Source organism: Phyllobates terribilis, unplaced genomic scaffold (genome assembly GCF_046119375.1).
Source record: "Phyllobates terribilis strain yellow unplaced genomic scaffold, ASM4611937v1 Scaffold_4__5_contigs__length_816908805, whole genome shotgun sequence".
NCBI classification, from domain to species: Eukaryota; Metazoa; Chordata; class Amphibia; order Anura; family Dendrobatidae; genus Phyllobates; species Phyllobates terribilis.
Genome location: NW_027362764.1, coordinates 66,851,317 through 66,871,384, shown reverse-complemented (window position 1 = coordinate 66,871,384; position 20,068 = coordinate 66,851,317). Strand labels below are relative to the sequence as shown.

At 43.3% G+C, this 20,068-nt stretch overlaps 1 protein-coding gene across 1 annotated transcript in view; it reads left to right on the top strand.

The window, feature by feature from the left end:
- The window catches only part of CUBN (cubilin), a 259,514-nt gene that overhangs the window by 100,648 nt on the left and 138,798 nt on the right, over positions 1-20,068 (top strand). Inside the window, exon 28 of the mRNA XM_073677458.1 lies at positions 12,255-12,414. Within this exon, the coding sequence (XP_073533559.1) occupies positions 12,255-12,414 (160 nt within the window). The remainder of the gene's footprint in view (positions 1-12,254; positions 12,415-20,068) is intronic.

Genomic DNA, 20,068 nt, shown 5'->3' with positions numbered 1-20,068 from the left:
GGTGTTGGGGTTCCGGCCAGCACTCCCTTCTTACCTGAGAGTGGGGAACCACACCTCTGGGTGAGATGCAGTACCTCTGTGGCGACTGAACTCGCAGGCGGTGCCACACGACCACCGCTCAATTCAAACTATGGATTCAAACTATGGATCCAGGACCTGCATTTTCATGATCGATGGAGGTCCCAGAGATGGGATTTCCATTGATCCAGAGGAAATTCATGGAGAACATACACGATTCCAGAAAAGGTGGGTACTCTTCAAACCGCTCCCATTAAAGTGCTCATTAGTAGTGTCGATCAGTGGATCCTGGCCAGTGTGAATCTAATGACTATCATGATGAACGGGTCATGGAAGTCCACAGTTGGAAAATCCAACCTAATTAAGTGACTAGATATTAATGGAAAATGTAGAATCATGCAGTTTTCCAAGACAAAATTACTCATCATCTACCAAATTATATTTAATACATTGGCGACTAGGATTGCGACTACATCCAAAATTGCCCCTCTTGGGTAAGTAAACAGGAAAAACCCTGCCAGTAGGTTGCAAGTGAGGTGAGAATGAGCTCCCAGATCTGCTGGAAAGAAGTGCGTGTTTTTCTATAGTAGTAGAAGTGCTACAATTTTTTTTTTCCTGAATTTCCGCCATCTGTTCCGGCAGCAAAACCATCACAAATCCTTCACAAAATGGACATTTTGTATTAGTAAATCAATGGTGGTGGGCCCCACTGGGCAGTGCTTACTTAAAGCAGCTGCCAACTGTTCCTAAAGTTGTTTGCCAATAAAAAAGCACATACTGTACCAAGGCAGCAAAAATTTATATTCCAGTTACTAGTACATCTAATCACCCTCTGTTGGTTAGGACTTTGGAGGTGTATATGTTTAGTACTGCAGAAAAAGACAAATTTACAACTATAAATTTCCTAAGTAACTGCAAGATGCTGGGAATATCTTGTAGGTTTCATTAAAGTGGTTGTTTCATCTTCTTAAATGGATGAAATTACAAAGTGAATGGAAAAACAAACAACTTTGCTATTTACTTATTGTTAAAAATGTTATTTATTTACAAGAACACAGGAAGTTTTTATTTTGTATTTTAGAGCTCATTGCCTAAGTGACCGGCCACCACTTCAGTCTTATCAGAGGTGGCCGGTTTCCTGGGCACGGAGCGCGCTCGTAAGCTGTTTTCTACAGCACATCCACGCCCCTTACATTGGCATATCTAGAGTCCCATGAGCCCCAGAGCAAAATTTGGACCTGGGCCCCTACCTCCATGTTGGTCAGCTGTATAGACCCTTGTAGCATTCTGGATTCTATAAAGACATACAGTACAGACCAAAAGTTTGGACACACCTTCTCATTTAAAGATTTTTCTGTATTTTCATGACTATGAAAATTGTACATTCACACTGAAGGCATCAAAACTATAAATTAACACATGTGGAATTATATGCTTAACAAAAAAGTGTGAAACAACTGAAAATATGTCTTATATTCTAGGTTCTTCAAAGTAGCCACCTTTTGCTTTGATGACTGCTTTGCACACTGTTGGCATTCTCTTGATGAGCTTCAAGAGGTAGTCACCGGAAATGGTTTTCACTTCACAGGTGTGCCCTGTCAGGTTTAATAAGTGGGATTTCTTGCCTTATAAATGGGGTTGGGACCATCAGTTGTGTTGTGCAGAAGTCTGGTGGACACATAGCTGATAGTCCTACTGAATAGACTGTTAGAATTTGTATTATAGCAAGAAAAAAGCAGCTAAGTAAAGAAAAATGAGTGGCCATCATTACTTTAAGAAATGAAGGTCAGTCAGTCCGAAAAATGGCGAAAACTTTGAAAGTGTCCTCAAGTGCAGTTGCAAAAACCATCAAGCGCTACAAAGAAACTGGGTGACATGAGGACCGCCCCAGGAAAGGAAGACCAAGAGTCACCTCTACTTCTGAGGATAAGTTTATCTGAGTCACCAGCCTCAGAAATTGCAGGTTAACAGCAGCTCAGATTAGAGACCAGGTCAATGCCACACAGAGTTCTAGCAGCAGACACATCTCTACAATAACTGTTAAGAGGAGACTTTGTGCAGCAGGCCTTCATGGTAAAATAGCTGCTAGGAAACCACTGCTAAGGACAGGCAACAAGCAAAAGAGACTTGTTTGGGCTAAAGAACACAAGGAATGGACATTAGACCAGTGGAAATCTGTGCTTTGGTCTGATGAGTCCAAATTTGAGATCTTTGGTTCCAACCACCGTGTCTTTGTGCGACGCAGAAAAGGTGAACAGATGGACTCTACATGCCTGGTTCCCACCGTGAATCATGGAGGCGGAGGTGTGATGGTGTGGGGGTGCTTTGCTGGTGACACTGTTGGGGATTTATTCAAAATTGAAGGCATACTGAACCAGCATGGCTATCACAGCATCTTGCAGCGGCATGCTATTCCATCCAGTTTGCGTTTAGTTGGACCATCATTTATTTTTCAACAGGACAATGACCCCAAACACACCTCCAGGCTGTGTAAGGGCTATTTGACCAAGGGGTAGAGTGATGGGGTGCTACGCCAGATGACCTGGCCTCCACAGTCACCAGACCTGAACCCAATCGAGATGGTTTGGGGTGAGCTGGACCGCAGAGTGAAGGCAAAAGGGCCAACAAGTGCTAAGCATCTATGGGAACTCCTTCAAGATTGTTGGAAGACCATTTCCGGTGACTACCTCTTGAAGCTCATCAAGAGAATGCCAAGAGTGTGCAAAGCAGTCATCAAAGCAAAAGGTGGCTACTTTGAAGAACCTAGAATATAAGACATATTTTCAGTTGTTTCACACTTTTTTGTTAAGTATATAATTCCACATGTGTTAATTCATAGTTTTGATGCCTTCAGTGTGAATGTACAATTTTCATAGTCATGAAAATACAGAAAAATCTTTAAATGAGAAGGTGTGTCCAAACTTTTGGTCTGTACTGTACATGTTCACCCACTATTTAATGATGTCCTCATCCAGGCACCTAATAATTTCCCCTGTCCTAAGCTCTTTCTGTAATAATGTCCCTTGTTATGACCTCTATCCTGTAATAATTTCCTTATCCTTAGCCCCTTCCTAGTATAATGTCCCCCATCCTTTGCCCGTTCCTGTTATTATGTCCCTGTCCTGGGCCCCATCCTGGTATAATGATCCCCATCCTGGGCCTCTTCCTGGTATAATGACCCATATTCTGTGTCCCTTCCTTATATAATTGAAAATAACCTCGGCACTCAATGGATATGAAAGAATAGGATTTTTTTTTTTTTTTTAATTATTCATGCAGTCCAACCAGAAAAATAAACGTTTCGGTCACAATTGACCTTCATCAGTATTGCAGACTGCCAATGAAAATGTACGTGGCTGAACGGCCCGGACAGTAAGTCTCTAAGTCTCTAAGGCTGCCTGTATGGTGACTTGGATATGGCTTAGGCTATGCGGTATCCTCCGCTGGTAGAGAGCGCTCTCTACCAGCGGAGGATACCGCATAGCCTAAGCCATATCCATTTTCAGTTTAGTACGGGTTCGGCCTCTACTCGTGCACCATTTTAAACAGCTGTGCAGTGTTTTTTTTGTATACCTTCCTTATATAATGTCTCCTATCCTGAGCCCCTTCCTCGTATAATGTCCTTTCTGCCACTTTGTTCCAACATATAAAAAAAAACCTCAAATGATTCTTCTTACATTCCTACACTCCTACGACATGTGGTGTCCTCTTCTATGCCTGCAGCATGACTTAATTTTGACAGCGACGGATGGCTCATGATGTCACTGCCATTCACCGCTTGTGACGGGCACACTGACGTCAGCCGCTGGCCTCTGATTGGCACATCTAACGCGTCCTCAGATACCCATCCATCTGAAATAGGTGCTGTTATGCCCCCTTCCCGCATGGGCCCAGAGGTCAGAGGCTTTACGATCTTTGTCAAAGATGGTGTGACCTTGATCGTAAAGCCCCTGGCCTCTTTGCTCCTCACATGCTGCAGAGGTAAATCTGTCTCAAGTCTCAAAAGCAGCATCCGACAATTCAGGCCAATGGCTCAACCCGGCCACCGGCCTGAACTGTCAATCTTTAGGACTGCACCGCCCCCGGCAAGCAAGAAGTCAGGAAGCTGAGGAGCTGAGCGCTTTTGAATAAGGAACATTAGACAACCCCTTTATTTACATCTGTAATAAGTCAGTAATGTCGGAGGGCAGTACATATGCCAGTCCTAAACAAAAGGCTGCTGAAGTAGGACGCGCCAAAATTATTAAGGGACGCCCTGCTTTTAATAAATATGGTTCATCTAGAGCTGTTTGTGTTCATCACATACTTGCCAGCTCTTCTGTAATGTCCAAGATACCCGTAGGAAAAAAGGGAGATCTTCTGGACTTTTGGAAAAGTCTGCAGAAAGCACTCAGAAAGTAGAACGTTTTCCGTGCATGGTGCTTGAATATCATGTCATCAAACACAGCCTTGGGGTCTAGATTCGTGTTCAGAGGGAGAAAATGGGGCATGCCACACCGTCAAAAGAGCATCCTTTAGTGGCGTGGAAATGTTGCATTTTATGCTCTAAAAACTTTTGCCGTACCACAATCTCGATTCTTCTAGAGGAGGATTTCTAAAAGTTCATTGTCTTTGGAAAATTCATACAATATATAAGACAAATGGCGAACGAACAATAACATAATGGGGCATATTGTGAGTGCACCATCACAGTGGTGAAAAATGTGCTAGAAGTTGTGTCACATCTAGCTTTAGCTCTTCTGCTTGTGGGTAACTTGAAAGGAGTTTGGCTTTACGGGGAGAGCATGTCCACTTGCACCAAATAGCAGCAAAATTTGCGGGTAAAGTTAGACAAAAGATCCAACTTTAACATCTAGCACGAGCCGTTGTAACAAATTTAGAGCATTTTAAACCTGTCGAGTCTAAGGGCACATTTCATTATTGCATTTGCACCTTTTTTTTTGTCTAGTTTTGGATATTTTTCACCTGTTTTCATCTGCACCTTACTTTTGCGAAGTCACAAAATTGTTGCTCAAATGCATTCCAGTCTCCTCCCTGGAGTGATTTTATGGATGCCTACATTTTTTTGCAACCAGATTTTGCACCATTTTTGCAACACAATTTAAAATGCACTAAAAATCTCCGGAAAAAAAAAGTTAAAGACAAAAATAAAGAACATTTTTGATTTTGGTTAAAACTCATGAGCCCCATGCGCCATTTTGAAAAATTTGGCGTAAAAGACGTCAACAAATACCAGAAGAGAAAAAAAATAAAAGGGACTTAAGTGATAAATAGGGCCCTAAGTTTGCAACTATTACACAGGACTAGTAAATCTGCACCAAACTCTGCATCACATCAGTCTCCTTTAGGAGCGGGCCTATAATATTTTTCTTTCATGCCGATATCCTACAGATGGATCAGCAGGCTGCGGGTGCTAAAAGCCACGTCTAACTAGCGGCAAGGCTTTGCCATTTAGCTGCATATTACTGTACACAGCCTCTTTGATCTTGTGGGTATTTGAAGTTTTAACGTGCGAGTGAAGTCCTGATCCTTACGAGAGCGGAGCATGCCATGTGTTAAAAATAAAATCACAAAATATTCAGAATTGCGATGGTTTTCATTCAGACATGCGAGCCGGGTAATGAATGATTCATTTCTCCTTGATTTTTTTTTCTTGTGTTCTCAAAAAAAAAAAAATCTGCGGCTGACCCCACCCTGCCAGCTCAGAGCAATGTGACTTCTACTGTTAGCAATTTAGAATAAAAGCCTGTTTTGTGCCTGACCGGCGGCTCAATCACGATACGCCTGGATAAAATCATAGGCAAGAGAATATCTAGAGGGACCTCCCTGCACAATGGAGACATCACATGTAGGATCACCTTGATATAGCCCCAGATTAGTCCCCAAGGTCTCAGGAGACCACGCAAATCGAATGAATGAGCGCTTATACCAGTCATAGAACAAAGGTGACTGCTGATATCCTTATGATTTACAATGGAATCTACTTACATTTTGGAATTAGATATTGCATCAATGTCAGGTCGGTGGTGGTCCAACATCCGGCACCTTTTCAACTAGCTGTTTTCAGACCGCAGATACAAAGTGTATGAAGATGTGTCGTTGCAGCTCTATACCCCATGTAGTGGCCATTCTCAGGTATTGCAGCTCAGCTTATATTGACGTGAATGGGGTGTCGGGTGTTGGACCTCTAACAATCTGATGAACTATTCTTAAAGAAGTTGTCCACTACTAGGACAACTCCTTCTCATACCCCACGCTTGGCCCGATAAAATAAAAAAGCTTATACTCGCCTCCCGTGCTGCCGCCATTCCAGCGGTGTCAGCACTCAAGGTCCCAGGGCTGTCGTGCGGTTGTTGTGACACGTGACCCCGACGCCGGCGTTAGAGCAGCTGCAGCCTGGTCTTCCTCTTTATGTTAGATTTGTCCGAAGGTGGGGACAATGACACCAGCGCTGATTGAGCATCGGGGTCACGTGTCACAACAATTGCACGAGAGCCCCGGGACCCCGAGTGCCTGCACCGCTGGAATGGCGCTGGCACGGGAGGCGAGTATAGGCTTTTTTATTTTATCGGTGCCAAACATTTAGATCAAGAAGAAGTTGTCCAAGTAGTGGACAACCCCTTTAAGGATAGGCTATCATTGTTGATGTCCCCTTAAATCACACTAAAACTGCTGCAGAACCTCATTTACAAGAAAGATTATAATCATCAGGGGGTGCAGGTGTTGCAACCACACATAGGCCCTGAAGCCTAGGAGGACTCCAAAGTTCCTTTTGGCCCATACGAGACGACCAATACTATAAAAGACCCATGACAGTTTGGGGCCACGTTGGAGTTTTTTTGCATTGGGTCCTGCAAGCTTCAATTTATGCCACTGTTTAGATGCATAGAGAAGATTTCTATTCATTATTGATGGACCGATATGTAATTTCCAGATATTCTCCTGCAGCATCTGAGATGTATATAAGGTATTCTGCAGCGGCAGGCACACAAGTGTAAAACAATACTTGCCAACCCTACCAGGTTATCCAAAAGGCCGCTGGAGATAGGAAAGACCTCGCAGACTCCTGGAAGAGTCGGCAAATCTTTTGGGAACTTGCAAAATCTTGCTTAAAACTTCTGATCAACAGAGGTTTCTTGTTTGGATGGGGTGCGGATATGGCACAGAGGGGGAATGGAAAGGCTGCAAAAAGGGCTTGTGGTCTGGAAAGCTAAGAAATGGCTATGGTGAAAAGAAAAATTCCAGTGTTGCGATTCCCGCACTGCAACCTCCAAAAAGATGTTAGAAAAAAGTTGGAGCAAAGGAATATAACACATAATGCAGCTGCTGCAGAACCTCTTTTAATGAGAGGCTGGGCACTTCATGTTAGTATAACAGTGGTTTAAAAAGGAAATGAAACTTCCTGAAAAAGTGATGTGTGACAGATCGCTTCTGCAGCCGGAAATGAGCGACATCTGCGCGGCACCGCCCGTTTCTGGATAATTGCCAGGCCTTGATATCAGAATCTGATTTTAATTTTTTTTTTCACATGTCTTTGGGAAATGTCCTGTGACATGTGCAAAACTTATAATATACAGTACAGACCAAAAGTTTGGACACACCTTCGCATTTAAAGATTTTTTCTGTATTTTCATGACTTTGAAAATTGTACATTCACACTGAAGGCATCAAAACTATGAATTAACACATGTGGAATTATATACTTAACAAAAAAGTGTGAAACAACTGAAAATATGTCTTATATTCTAGGTTCTTCAAAGTAGCCACCTTTTGCTTTGATGACTGCTTTGCACACTTTTGACATTCTCTGGTGTGTCCAAACTTTTGGTCTGTACTGTAAGTATAGTACAGATGTGTTTAGGAAGAAAATTCAGCATCATAATGGGCACCCGTCTTGAATTCTGCAGTTTTTCTGGAGACAAGAGTCCTGCCTAAAATTTACCACCCAACTGCAACAAGGACTAACTGAGGCAGGGGTCCCTCTCTCCAAGGACCCCATAGTCTGACTCTATAGAAGCTCCTCCATTGGACTAAGCTGCATGCTAAAGGTTCCCTGTCACTTTAAGTACTGTATGTATTTCAGGCCCCTTGTCACAAGTTACTAAATCTTGTGACATAGGCACTCTCTCTCGCCCGCTGCCTTGGTGAGTGACGACTTTGTATCAGACGTTTCTACAGAGATGAGGATTTGTATACCAGCACATATGGTCAGGAGGAAATGGAGTAAATGGTGTATGCGGAGCACAAGAGTGAATATTCTGTTTTTGTGGTTGTCGCTAGGAAGCAAAAATGTAAATACAGAATTTTTTTTTTTCTATTTCAGAGATTTGTGAAGTTACAATTTCTTTTAATCCGGTCTTGATAGGCCTATAGGGATATCAGATGGATATTATAAATTAGATTAAATATTATTTTAAAGACAATTTTACAAATATTACTGATTTCCATTATTTAAAGGGGTTGTCAACTACTTTATAGCAAATCATTAAAGGGAAACTGTCAGCAGTTTTTTGCTATTTACTCTGACGACAGTGTGCGAAAGAGAGCCTGATTCCAAGGTTGTGTCGCTTACTGGGATATGTGTTGTAGTTTCAATACAATCAGTGTTTTATCAGCAGGAGATTATCACTACAGGACTAGGTCTCATTTGCACAGCAGTCAGGGCCGGCTCCAGGTTTTTGGGGGCCCTGGGCGACAGAGTCTCAGTGGGCCCCTTTAACACATACCACGATTCATGATGCACAGATACCGCAGACAAATATATATATAGTACAATGCAAAGATTTCACTTCTTACATTACTTGAGTGATATCTATTGTAAATTCCACAAAAGCTCAGAAACTGGCTAATCCTCGAAGCGCACAGTGCAGACCGGACAGTATAGTCCTCCATACAGTATAATGGCACCATAGTCCTCCATTCAGTATTATGGGCCCCATATATTGCTCCATACAGTATAATGGACCCCATATAATTCTCCATGCAGAATACTGGTCCCCATATAACGCTCCATACAGGATACTGGTTCCCATATAACGCATCATACAGGATACTGGCCCCCATATAACGCTCCATACAGGATACTAGCCCCCATATAATGCTCCATACTGGATAGTGGCCCCCATATAACGCTCCATACAGGATATTGGCCCCCATATAACACTCCATAGAGGATACTGGCCTCCATATAATGCTCCATACAGGATACTGGCCCCCATATAACGCTCCATACAGGATACTAGCCCCCATATAATGCTCCATACAGGATACTAGCCCCCATATAATGTGCCATAGGGGATACTGGCCCCCATATAACGCTCCATAGAGGATACTGGCCCCCATATAATGCTCCATACAGGATACTGACCCCCATATATTGCTCCATATAGAATACTGGCCCCCATACAATGCTCCATACAGAATACTGGCCCCCACATAATTCCCCATGCAGGATGTCACTTCTCCCCCATATAATGCCCCATGCAGGATGTCACTCCCCCCATATAATGCCCCATGCAGGATGTCACCTCTCCCCCCCATATAATGCCCCATGCAGGATGTCACCTCCCCCCCCCATATGATGCCTCATTCCTCCATACATATGTATGAAAAAAAATCAAATACTCTCTCGACTTTTCACTTGCTGCCGCTGCTCCGGCCTCCTCAGCCGCGTCGCCGGCGTCTTCCCGCTCTGCGCTGTGACAGCTCAGGAGAGATCGCTTTGTAAAGATGTCACCGCACCCACTGACCTGAGACGTCACAGTGCAGCAGCCGTGGAAGAGACCGGAGCTGCTGTGGAGGCACGGGGAGAGGTAAGTATTGTGCCGGCTGCCAGGGCCCTGAGCAAGCGGGGGGAGGGGGGATGCGCCAGAGTCCCGGGACTTGCCCAGGTGCTGATGCCGGGGCTGACAGCAGTCCAGCTACTGTGTGACCCCGCCCACTCCACTGATTGGCAGTGTGCACAGGAAGCTGCCAATCAGGGGTGTGGGCGGGGTTATTCACAGCTCAGCATTTAGAGCTCTGCTACATCTACAGCAGAGAAAACTGTCTATCTAAACTACACCTAGCAGTCTAATAAGTGACACACCTCTGGAATAAAGGTTTCTGCCCCTACATCATGATGCTCTCACATTACATATCAAAAACCTGCTTACAGATTCCCTTTAATGGGCCCATGGTAGAAAAGGCAAAAAAAATAGAAATCCATCCTCACCTACAGAAACTCCACACTGTGTCCCCTGTTGGTCTCCCAATTTCCCCTTCCAGCGGGTAGCCGCTCATTGGCTACAACAGTCACCTGACGCACTCCTCCCCCAACCAGAAGTGGAAGACAGGAGACCACCGTCAGAGGACATAGTGAAGAGTACGGAGGTCCAGTAGGTAAGTATTGATTTTTGTTTTTTTTACACCACCCCTGACCCAATTATTAATAATATGTCATAAAGTAGTGAATAACACTTTTATATTACCTTATAAATAAAAACAAACTATCTGACATACAATAATCTGGCTGGTGTGCACTGGGCAATCCCTTTTTATTAGAAGAGATAATAAATTGAGAATGGATCCTGCCAACACTGCAACCTGAATTTGAGTGGTACATTTCTCTACAGTGCCCCCAGAGGGGAAATGAAGCGTTACAAATTTACTTTTTCATACAATAAGTGGCCTGTGATATACAGATCTATGCCAGGTCCTCCAGAGCTGGAGGCGCTCTATGCATCTACTGTGCACTCTGGCTAATAGATTAGGCTCCTGAACTACAGATTTCCCCTCTAAAAAAAAAAGTGAAGAAAAAGTTAGCACCTATCCATAAAAAGGGTGATAACTTGTTGATCGATGGAGGTCTCACCGCTGGGACCCACACCGATCGGCACTTTTATTAGCATGGAGCAACAGTGCACATACTTGATTGCTATTCCATCCATTCCCTATGGGGCTGACAAGCGCTACACAGCTTTTTCCAGTAGCCCCATAGAGAATGAGTGGAGTAGCAGTCAGGCACCCGACCTGCTGTTACATTTTATAACAAGAATATAAATGCCCCATCGGTGATTAAAATTCCCCAATCTGCACTGGTCCGAGGAGTAAGACCCCCACCGCTTAGTAAGTTATCACCTATCCTGTGCATTTTATTTATTTTATTAGCTTTTAAAGTGTCATCATATTCTGCAGTGCTTTACATACATTATCATCACTGTCCCCATTGGAGCTCACAATCTAGATCCCCTATCAGTATGTCTTTGGAGAGTGGGAGGAAACCGAAGAACCCGGAGGAAACCCACGCAATCACGGGGATTTTACTGTATTTTCTATATGAAAAAGAGCAACAGAAATAGAGCTGCAGGTTGTGGGCCCAAGACAGCTAGAAGGAGTAGGGCTGAAGAGTCTATGTGTAAGCCGGTCCTGGAAGCATAGAAACAAGACTAAGCCTGATCAAGTCGGGGCACAGGTACTAGAGCAGAAGAGGGCTATATAGAGGCAGAAAGAGAATAACAAGGAGATGGAGAGTTCAAGTTATTATGCATTGTAATTGACAAGTATTTTGCAAAGTCGGCACTTATAACTGATATGCTTGTGCCTTTGCTACCTATTATATATACGATGTACCAGGTCCAGCAGTAAATAATGTCCCCCTTTAATAAAATGGACTGAGATCTTCCTTGTTTTCTGCTTAAACCAGGGGGTTCCTATACCATCATACAGTATGTGGTCTGTGTGAGGAATACTGGAGTCAAACCATAACACTCACACACCCAAAGGAACCCATTTCAGTGATGTCTGGGGTTGCAGGGCTACACCTTGCCCCTTGTGGCCCATACTCACACTACGTCATCTTTTTCAGGTGACCTGCAATAATAATGAATAGGGAGCCTCTATAAAGTATTCTTTGAGAGATTTTTTCAATCAGTTTTTTTTTAGCGGATCAGCAATACAAGACTCTGTGTGCTCATACCTTTATGGATGCAGCAAAGTATGTGAGATTTTACCAAATCTAATCCACATTAATTTGGGAAAAATCTTCATCTGAAATTGGTGAATTATTCCGATTTTAAAGCCACTTATGTGAATTTATACTGCTGAGTTTCACCCTTTTGGCTGTGTCCACAAATGTTCAGATTTTTTGTAGAAAGAATGCAAAAATTCTTCTGCTGTACATTTTGGTGAGAGTTCACTACTGTAGATTGAAATTCATGGCTATATCAATATTATAACCAGTACACATTCCTTTTCAGCTTTATGATGGACCTAATGACAAAGCCAGACTGATCGAGACATACTGTGGGAGTGCGTTGCCTCCGGATGGTACTACTAATGGTACCAGCCTTCATGTTGTCTTCCAATCAAGCAGTGCCACAGCATATCAAGGATTTCAGATATCATGGAGCATTAATGGTAAGGAAATTATAAGAAAGATATTTTTTATTACATATTCAGTCGTTGTGCTGTGCCTTATAGAGAATGTACCCATCTCACCTTATAGGTTTTATTGGATTCTCAGACACTTTAAAGAAGTTGTCCACTACTTTAACATTGATGCCCTATCCATAGGATAGGGCATCAATGTGTGATCGGCCGGGGTCCCGAACGCGGCACCCCCACCAATCAGCTGCCATCGGCGCTGGCGGCCGCAGGCCGGAAGTGCCTACGTGCGGTGCTTGGCCGTCCATCTGTAGTGGCCGCACATCCGCCTCCCATTGAATTGAATAGGAGGCGTATGTGCAGTAACAAGCGCCGGCCACTACAACTTGACTTCCAAGCACCGCAGGTAAGGACTTCCGGCCTGTGGCCGTCGTCTGTACCGATAACAGCTGATTGGCGGGGGTGCCACGTGCAGGACCCCGGCCGATCATACATTGATAGGGCATCAATATGAAAGTAGTGGACAACTCCTGTAAGTCTTTTTAATAGTCCACCAGTAAGGCTGGGTTCACATAGCGTTTGCCACCATGTACAGTGGCTCCTTTGGGGCTTATATCCGAATTCCCTGCAAATGGGATTCGGGCGTAAGAGCTGACAGGGCCATTGACTATAATGATGGAGACAAAGTCTCAATGTGCTTTTTCAGACATCATTTTCGTCCGTTTTTGCCTAGTCGAGGTGGGCAGCAAGACGTAGTCAACTACGTCTTGCTGCTCACAACCAATAGGCATAATTGTCATACCTATCATATCAGGTGACTTGTGACGCTGAGTCACTTCTCATGTACAAGCCGTGAGTTTGGATAGTCAAGGAGTCCGAGGTCAAAAGCCAGGAGGGTACGTCATAAACAGAAGGAGGAGACAAAGGCGTAGTCAGGTAACGGTCCGAGGTCTATATACCAGGAAGATAGCGGATCAGAACAAAGTGGTTAAACAGACCGATGGTCAGAACGAGGTCCAGGGTCAGGCAATGAAAGATCAACAACAGAACACAAGGCACAAAGAGACAAAACTCACACAAGGTGAGTGTATGTCTGGCAAAGGTCTGGGACTAACAGCTCAGCTAAGTAGCTGGGCTATCTCCTGGGACATTGAACACCTGGAGATATCCCAGTCTCAGATTGGAAGGCTGAGCTGTCAATCAAAACACAGACAGCTCAGCATGCCCCTTAACCAGAATGGATGGCTGAGCTGTCAGTAACTGCATCCCAGACACACTGAGGGGTGGAATTGTGACACGACTGTTCTGAATAAGCTGTCATGTGTGTGAACATGAGGAATAACACTTTTTATGGCCATTATAGGATTTGTATCCTGCATTTTTCACTGGTTTTCCCCTTTTGTGACCTGTATTAGTAATTTTCAGTTGGCGCTGAGCTAGTGTGTAAAGACTAGCAGGTGTGATGTCTCCCATACACAGTACACAGAGACATGAGGGATTCCTGCTCTCCTCTCTCTGTGCAGCACATGTTCAGAAACCGTAGCAGCAGCCTAGAGGAATTATACAGTATTACTGAGCAGTGTAATTGTGAATCCAGCACCGGAGGTGAAATGAATACTTACTTAAAAGCAGCACCGCCATCTCTGTATGCCTTTCTGATTCTCTCTCTCCTTTTTCACTACCACATATTTTTTCAATATTATCTTTTAAATGCTGATTTCTTTTTTGATTTTTTCTTTTCTAGATAGATAGATAAATGGAGGTATGGATAGATTGGTAGAGCAATGGTGACTGATAAAAATAAATGGTGCAAGATACAAAATTCTGACCAAAAAACCTCCATACACAGAAGTTCCAGAAAAAAAATGCAGAACTGATATAAAAATATGATAGATAGACAGATAGACAGATAGATAGACAGACAGACAGACAGATGCTTTTACTAAAAAATAAAAAAAATGGAAAAAGGCAAAGCAGCTGTTTCATGTATCTCCAGTCACTGCTTATTCCGGATTCCACAGACAGGAATTCCCTGTGTGTAAAACATCCGGATCTCTATCTAAATACAGGGATTTCAGTCCAGCTGATGTAATTTCACACACCAGTCAAAAGAAATGTAGGTCAGTTGTCTGCTTAAGGCTGTGTTCACACGTTGCGGTCATGTAGCAATTTTTTTTGCTACAATCGCAGTAAAATCATAACTTTTTTCCCACTATTTTCGAAAATTGCTGCAAAACCACATCACTGCCACAATGTGTGAACTCAGCTTTAAGGATCATGCTGGTGTACTAAATTATATAATTATGGGGAAAAAATTACAATTATCACTGATTAGCACAAGTATACTGACAAACAATGAAATCCATAATGACTTTCGCAATAATGTATTTCTTTAAATATCCTAATATTTTATTAAGTCCTACATATTAATTCAATAATTTCACTTATGACTTTTAAAATCTTAAAATCAACAATCAGTATGGCCTATAAAGGCTGGGTGCTGAGGATGTCGTAATCAGGTTTGAAAAACAAAATATTCTAGTATTCTTTGTAACATTAATGCCAGCTCCCCTGCATGGGCCCTCATGCCCCTCCATGCAGGGACGCCAACATACTCACAGCCCCAGCCACAGGGTGATCTCCCCGTCTCATGGCACATCTCCTGCTTCCTGTACATGCCGCATGGGTTACCCGGTGGCCCACCTAGTGCGGCGTTCTCCCCTGTTCTTAAAGGGGCAGCACGCACACCTTGAAAATGCCCCCAGCCAATAGCTAGACGGCATCTAGTATAAAAGGTTGAGAGGTGCCTGAGCAACCCCTGTCAAGTTCCCACATCTCCTGTATGTGTATATTGCCAGGTCCCTGTTCTAATCTAGTGTACTTAGTTCCTTATCCTGAACCGGTTCCCTTATCCCTGTATAGTGTGTGCTTATAAATCGGACGAGTGCAATCCAATAAAAAATTGCATTTATACCAATATTATTCAGTGAGGCAGTGTTCATCTGTGATTTTTTTCTCAACTTGAATGTGGATGAGAAAAAAATCCATGCATATTGGACGAGACTTGCAAGTCAATGGGTGCGAGAAAAAATTGTATAGCATACGGACCATGCGTGTGCCGTCCGATTTTTCCGCACACATCTCAAAGGAAATCTGACATTTCATCAGCCAAGTACAGTAAGTTCACAGCCCTAACCATCAGAATAGAATAGATATATAGATAGAAATATGTTAGTGAGATATCTAATCAGTGCGTTGTGTAGTTTTATGCACTTGTATTTAGCTAATAAATAAATAAATGAAAAAAAACTACATGGAGTCCCCCTATTTTTAATAACCAACTAAGGGAAAGCAGACAGCTGTGAGCTAGTCTTATTAGTGTGGGAAGGGGCCAATATCCATAGAGCTTCCAAGCCTATTACTGGTTATTTAAAAGTCATGACCCTAAAAAATTATGTGGGGTCCCCCCTATTTTTAATAACCAGCAAAGGCTAAGCAGACTCCTACAGGCTGATATTGATAGGCTGGGAAGGTCCATGGATATTGGCCCCTACACAGCCTAATAAGAGCAGCCTTAAGCCGCCACAGAAATGGCGCTTCCATTTGATGCTACAATTCTGGCTATTAGCCTTAGCTCTTCCTGATTGCCTTGGTGTGGTGGCAATCGAGGTAAGGGTTTTGGGGTTGATGTCAGCTGTGTAATGTCTGTTGGCCTCAAGCCCAGGGATTAGTACTGGAGAGGCGTCTATCAGAAACCTCCGTTACTAACCCCGTAATCAAAAGAAAGAAACACACACAAAAGTACTTTATTTGTAAAAATCACTCCCCGACAATTTACCTATTTCACCCATTTATTACCATATAAATATAATCCACAGGGTCAGCCATAATCCAAATGGAGGTCCCACGACAATCCCCTCTTTCTTCAGCTAGTGTATGGAGCCCTGTTCAGAGAACGCAGCTCCATAGACTGAAGCAGCAGCCACTGCTGTGCCAGGTCTCACGCTGAGCAGTGCAAGAACCTGGCTGCTGTGATGAGCGGTGACGTCAGTAAGGTTACCGCAGTTCAGTGCAGTTCAACCCCAAAATAATTACCTTGATTGCCACCGCACCAGGGCAATCAGGAAGAGCCGAGGGTAAGTCTATCAATATCAACCCGCAGCTGTCTGCTTATCCTTCGCTGGTCATTAAAAATAGGGGGAGCCCCATGTCATTTTTTAGGGCCCCCCCTTTTTAATAACCACTTAAGGCAAAGCAGACAGCTGTGAGCTGATATTAATAGGATTGGAAGATCCATGGTTATTGGCCCCTTCCCAGGCTATTAAGACCAGCTTATAGCTGTCTGCTTTACCCTTAGCTGGTTATCAAAAATAAGGGTGACCCCACACCATTTTTTTTTACATTAATTCCTAAAAAGCTGCCGGACAAGCACCACAGAGCTTATTAAATATCTATCTATCTATCTATCTATCTATCTATCTATCTATCTATCTATCTATCTATCTATCTATCTATCTATCTATCTATCTATGTGTCTGTATCAATCTATCTATCTCTGTATATAAGATTGCTTTATTAGTTAGAAAACTATCTTTAAATTATATAGAGATCACAGTATGTAAAAGATTATGTTAAAAATGCATTGCATTGTCAAACGGATGTGATATGGATGCTAGATAAGAAAAATTGCATTGTACTCGCATGACACTTGTACTACTTTTCTGGATCAACATTGGAGCGATTTGTTTTATACAGATGTGAGCGAGGCCTTACCCTGAAGCTGCTCCGGCGGTACCTGAACCCTGAGGCCGCTCCGGCGGTACCTGAACCCTGAGGCCGCTCCGGCGGTACGTGAACCCTGAGGCCGCTCCGGCGGTACCTGAACCCTGTAGCCGCTCCGGCGGTACCTGAACCCTGTAGCCGCTCCGGCGGTACCTGAACCCTGTAGCCGCTCCGGCGGTACCTAAACCCTGTAGCCGCTCTGGCAGTACCTGATCCTTGAAGCCGCTCCGGCGGTATCTGAACCCTGAAACCGCTCTGGCGGTACCTGAACCGTGAAGCTGCTCCCTCGGTACCCAAACCCTGAAGCCGCACCTGTCCGGTGATTCTGAATCGTACTGTCTGAACAGGTTCTGAATCCAGTCCTGCCTGTGACTCCCAGTCCAGTCCTTGTCAGCGAACCTGACCCTTGGGGTCAACAGCTGTGGTATCGGGGGACTGCCTAGGAGTGGTAACTGGCGGTTACCTGCAGCTCAAGCCTGACTCCACCATCAGGAGCTCCAGTGAAAACCAGGTAGTCGCTTAGCTACACCCTTGGTAGGTAAGCCCGGCCCCGTGGCAAAGTGAGTCCATGTTCCACGTACGCCACCTGCATGCGTGACATTCTTTAGTGGTAATTTCTGTCCAGTTTTCTGCTTCTTGTGTTGGAAAATAATGGAAACATGTCAGGTTTTGAAACTTTTTGGATCATCGGATAACGGATTAAAGAAATATTACTATGTGCAAGTGAACATGTATATATGTACACATCCCAACATTTGAACTGCTGTCTTCTTCCAGGAACATTAAAAAAAAGTCCAGAAAAGCCCACTTTGGAACACATTGACCTAAACTTAGGGACAATTTTCCTCCACTATAATACAGTGGAAAATGCGACTGTTAGGCGACATTATATACATGACTCCCGACATATAAGAGCATCAATCTGAAACAATAACTTTTAACTACATATACACCTCTAACATAGAACACCACCAAAGAGCAAAGTAGGTGCATATAGCCTCTTAAAATGCAATATTTATCACATTTAAACAATTAAAAACAATTACATCCTAAACAGAGTAACCCAATGGAGGACCACATTAGATATGTTTACATGAATACATGTATTATCACTAGTAACATATCATAACCATATTTTGTCTTTACTTGTCCAAATACATATACATGACTCTCTAGTCCATATCAATCAAATTGAAATCCTAGTGGCAAAACATGTGTTCAAAAGATGAGGGAGCACTTACATGTTTGTCAAGCTAATGTAGCGTATGATCCTGGTTCCCCAACGCACGTTTCACCCTTGCTTCACTAGGGGGCGTGTTAGAAAAGGAGCAAAAAGGTGGGTATATATAGGTAAGTGTGTATACTAATTAATCTAATTAGTCAATGGCAACCTGACTGTTTGTTATATGTGTAATGAATAAACCAATTAAAGGAACTATGTATGTGATTGTCATCCTACATCAATCAAAACATAGTAACGTAGATTGAATAATGACCTAGGTCCATCAAGTTCAACCTCCCTCCCCCAATTGTACTCCCTACACTAACACTACACTAACCAACTAACTGGGACTAGGCCTCACAAATGTATTATTATTATTAACATTTTTATTATTGCTGCACTATTACTATTACAAATTTACCCATTTATAATTATTTTTTTTAATTAGTTTTATATTTTGTGATTCTAATAATGGTATTACTAAAATCCCTATCCCTAAATCTGTTGATCCAGAAGAAGGCAAAAATAAAACAGGACACATTCAGCCAATTTGTGTCACAGGGGAAAAGTTCCTTCTCGACCCCGAGAAAAGACGATAAAGTCCTAGAACCGTGGATCAAGCCTAATTATGTTACGAGTTATGTAATTACTATTATCGTATTAAACGTACTACTATAGTTGTAACATTTTGTCTAATTTACCTGTAACCTACAATGTTATGTGTATTGAGGAAATCATCCAGCCCTTTTTTTGAAAGCTGTTATAGTGTCGGCCATCACTACCTCTAGTGGTCGGCATTGCACAGTCTGACTGCTCTGACTGTAAAGAACCCTTTCCTGTTTAGGTGCAGGAATCGCCTTTCTTCCACCCGTAATGAGTACCCCTTTAGTCCTTAGTATGGTCTTTGGAAGGAAAAAAGTCATGTGCTAGTCCTTTGTACTGGCCACACATACATGTAAATGAGATCCCCTCTGAGGCGTTGTTTTTCTAAACTAAACAAGCTCAACTTTTCCAACCTCTCCTCATATGGAGGCCGCGCTTCGCGTCACGCTGTGTAAGGACATAGGAGCTCCTCCTCCAATTCAAAACAGAGCATACCATCACGTTTTGTAATGTTGCATCATACCAATGAGAATCCATATAGGGGCGCATGCACAAACGGCATCCCACCCAGCAAGGATCCACGACAGTCTGGAGGGCGGAAAGCAGATGCCAGGACATGGCCGGTTGCAAAAAGAGAGCTAGACAAGGATACAGAAGGGCACCAACCCAGCAGCAGGACCACTATCTGCTCCTTTGTGCAAGGAGCAGAAGATGAACTGCCGGAGCCCTACAAAATGACCTCCAGTGATTACTTGTGTGCATGTATCTGACCAAACTCTGAGGATCAGACTACATGAGGGTGGCATGATGGCCCAACATCCTGTATTGAGACCTATGCTAACAGTCCAGCACCGTGCATAACAATTGACATTAACCAGAAAGCACCAGAATTTGCAGCTCCATTACTGGATCCCCATTCTCTTCACAGATGACAACGGGTTTACATTGAGCATATGTGTCAGACATGAAAGAGTCTGTAGACACCACTATGAACTTTATGCTGCCTACAACATCATCCAGCATGACCAGCGGATCAGTGATGGAATGGGCAGACATATATTTGGAGGGTCGCGTTAACCT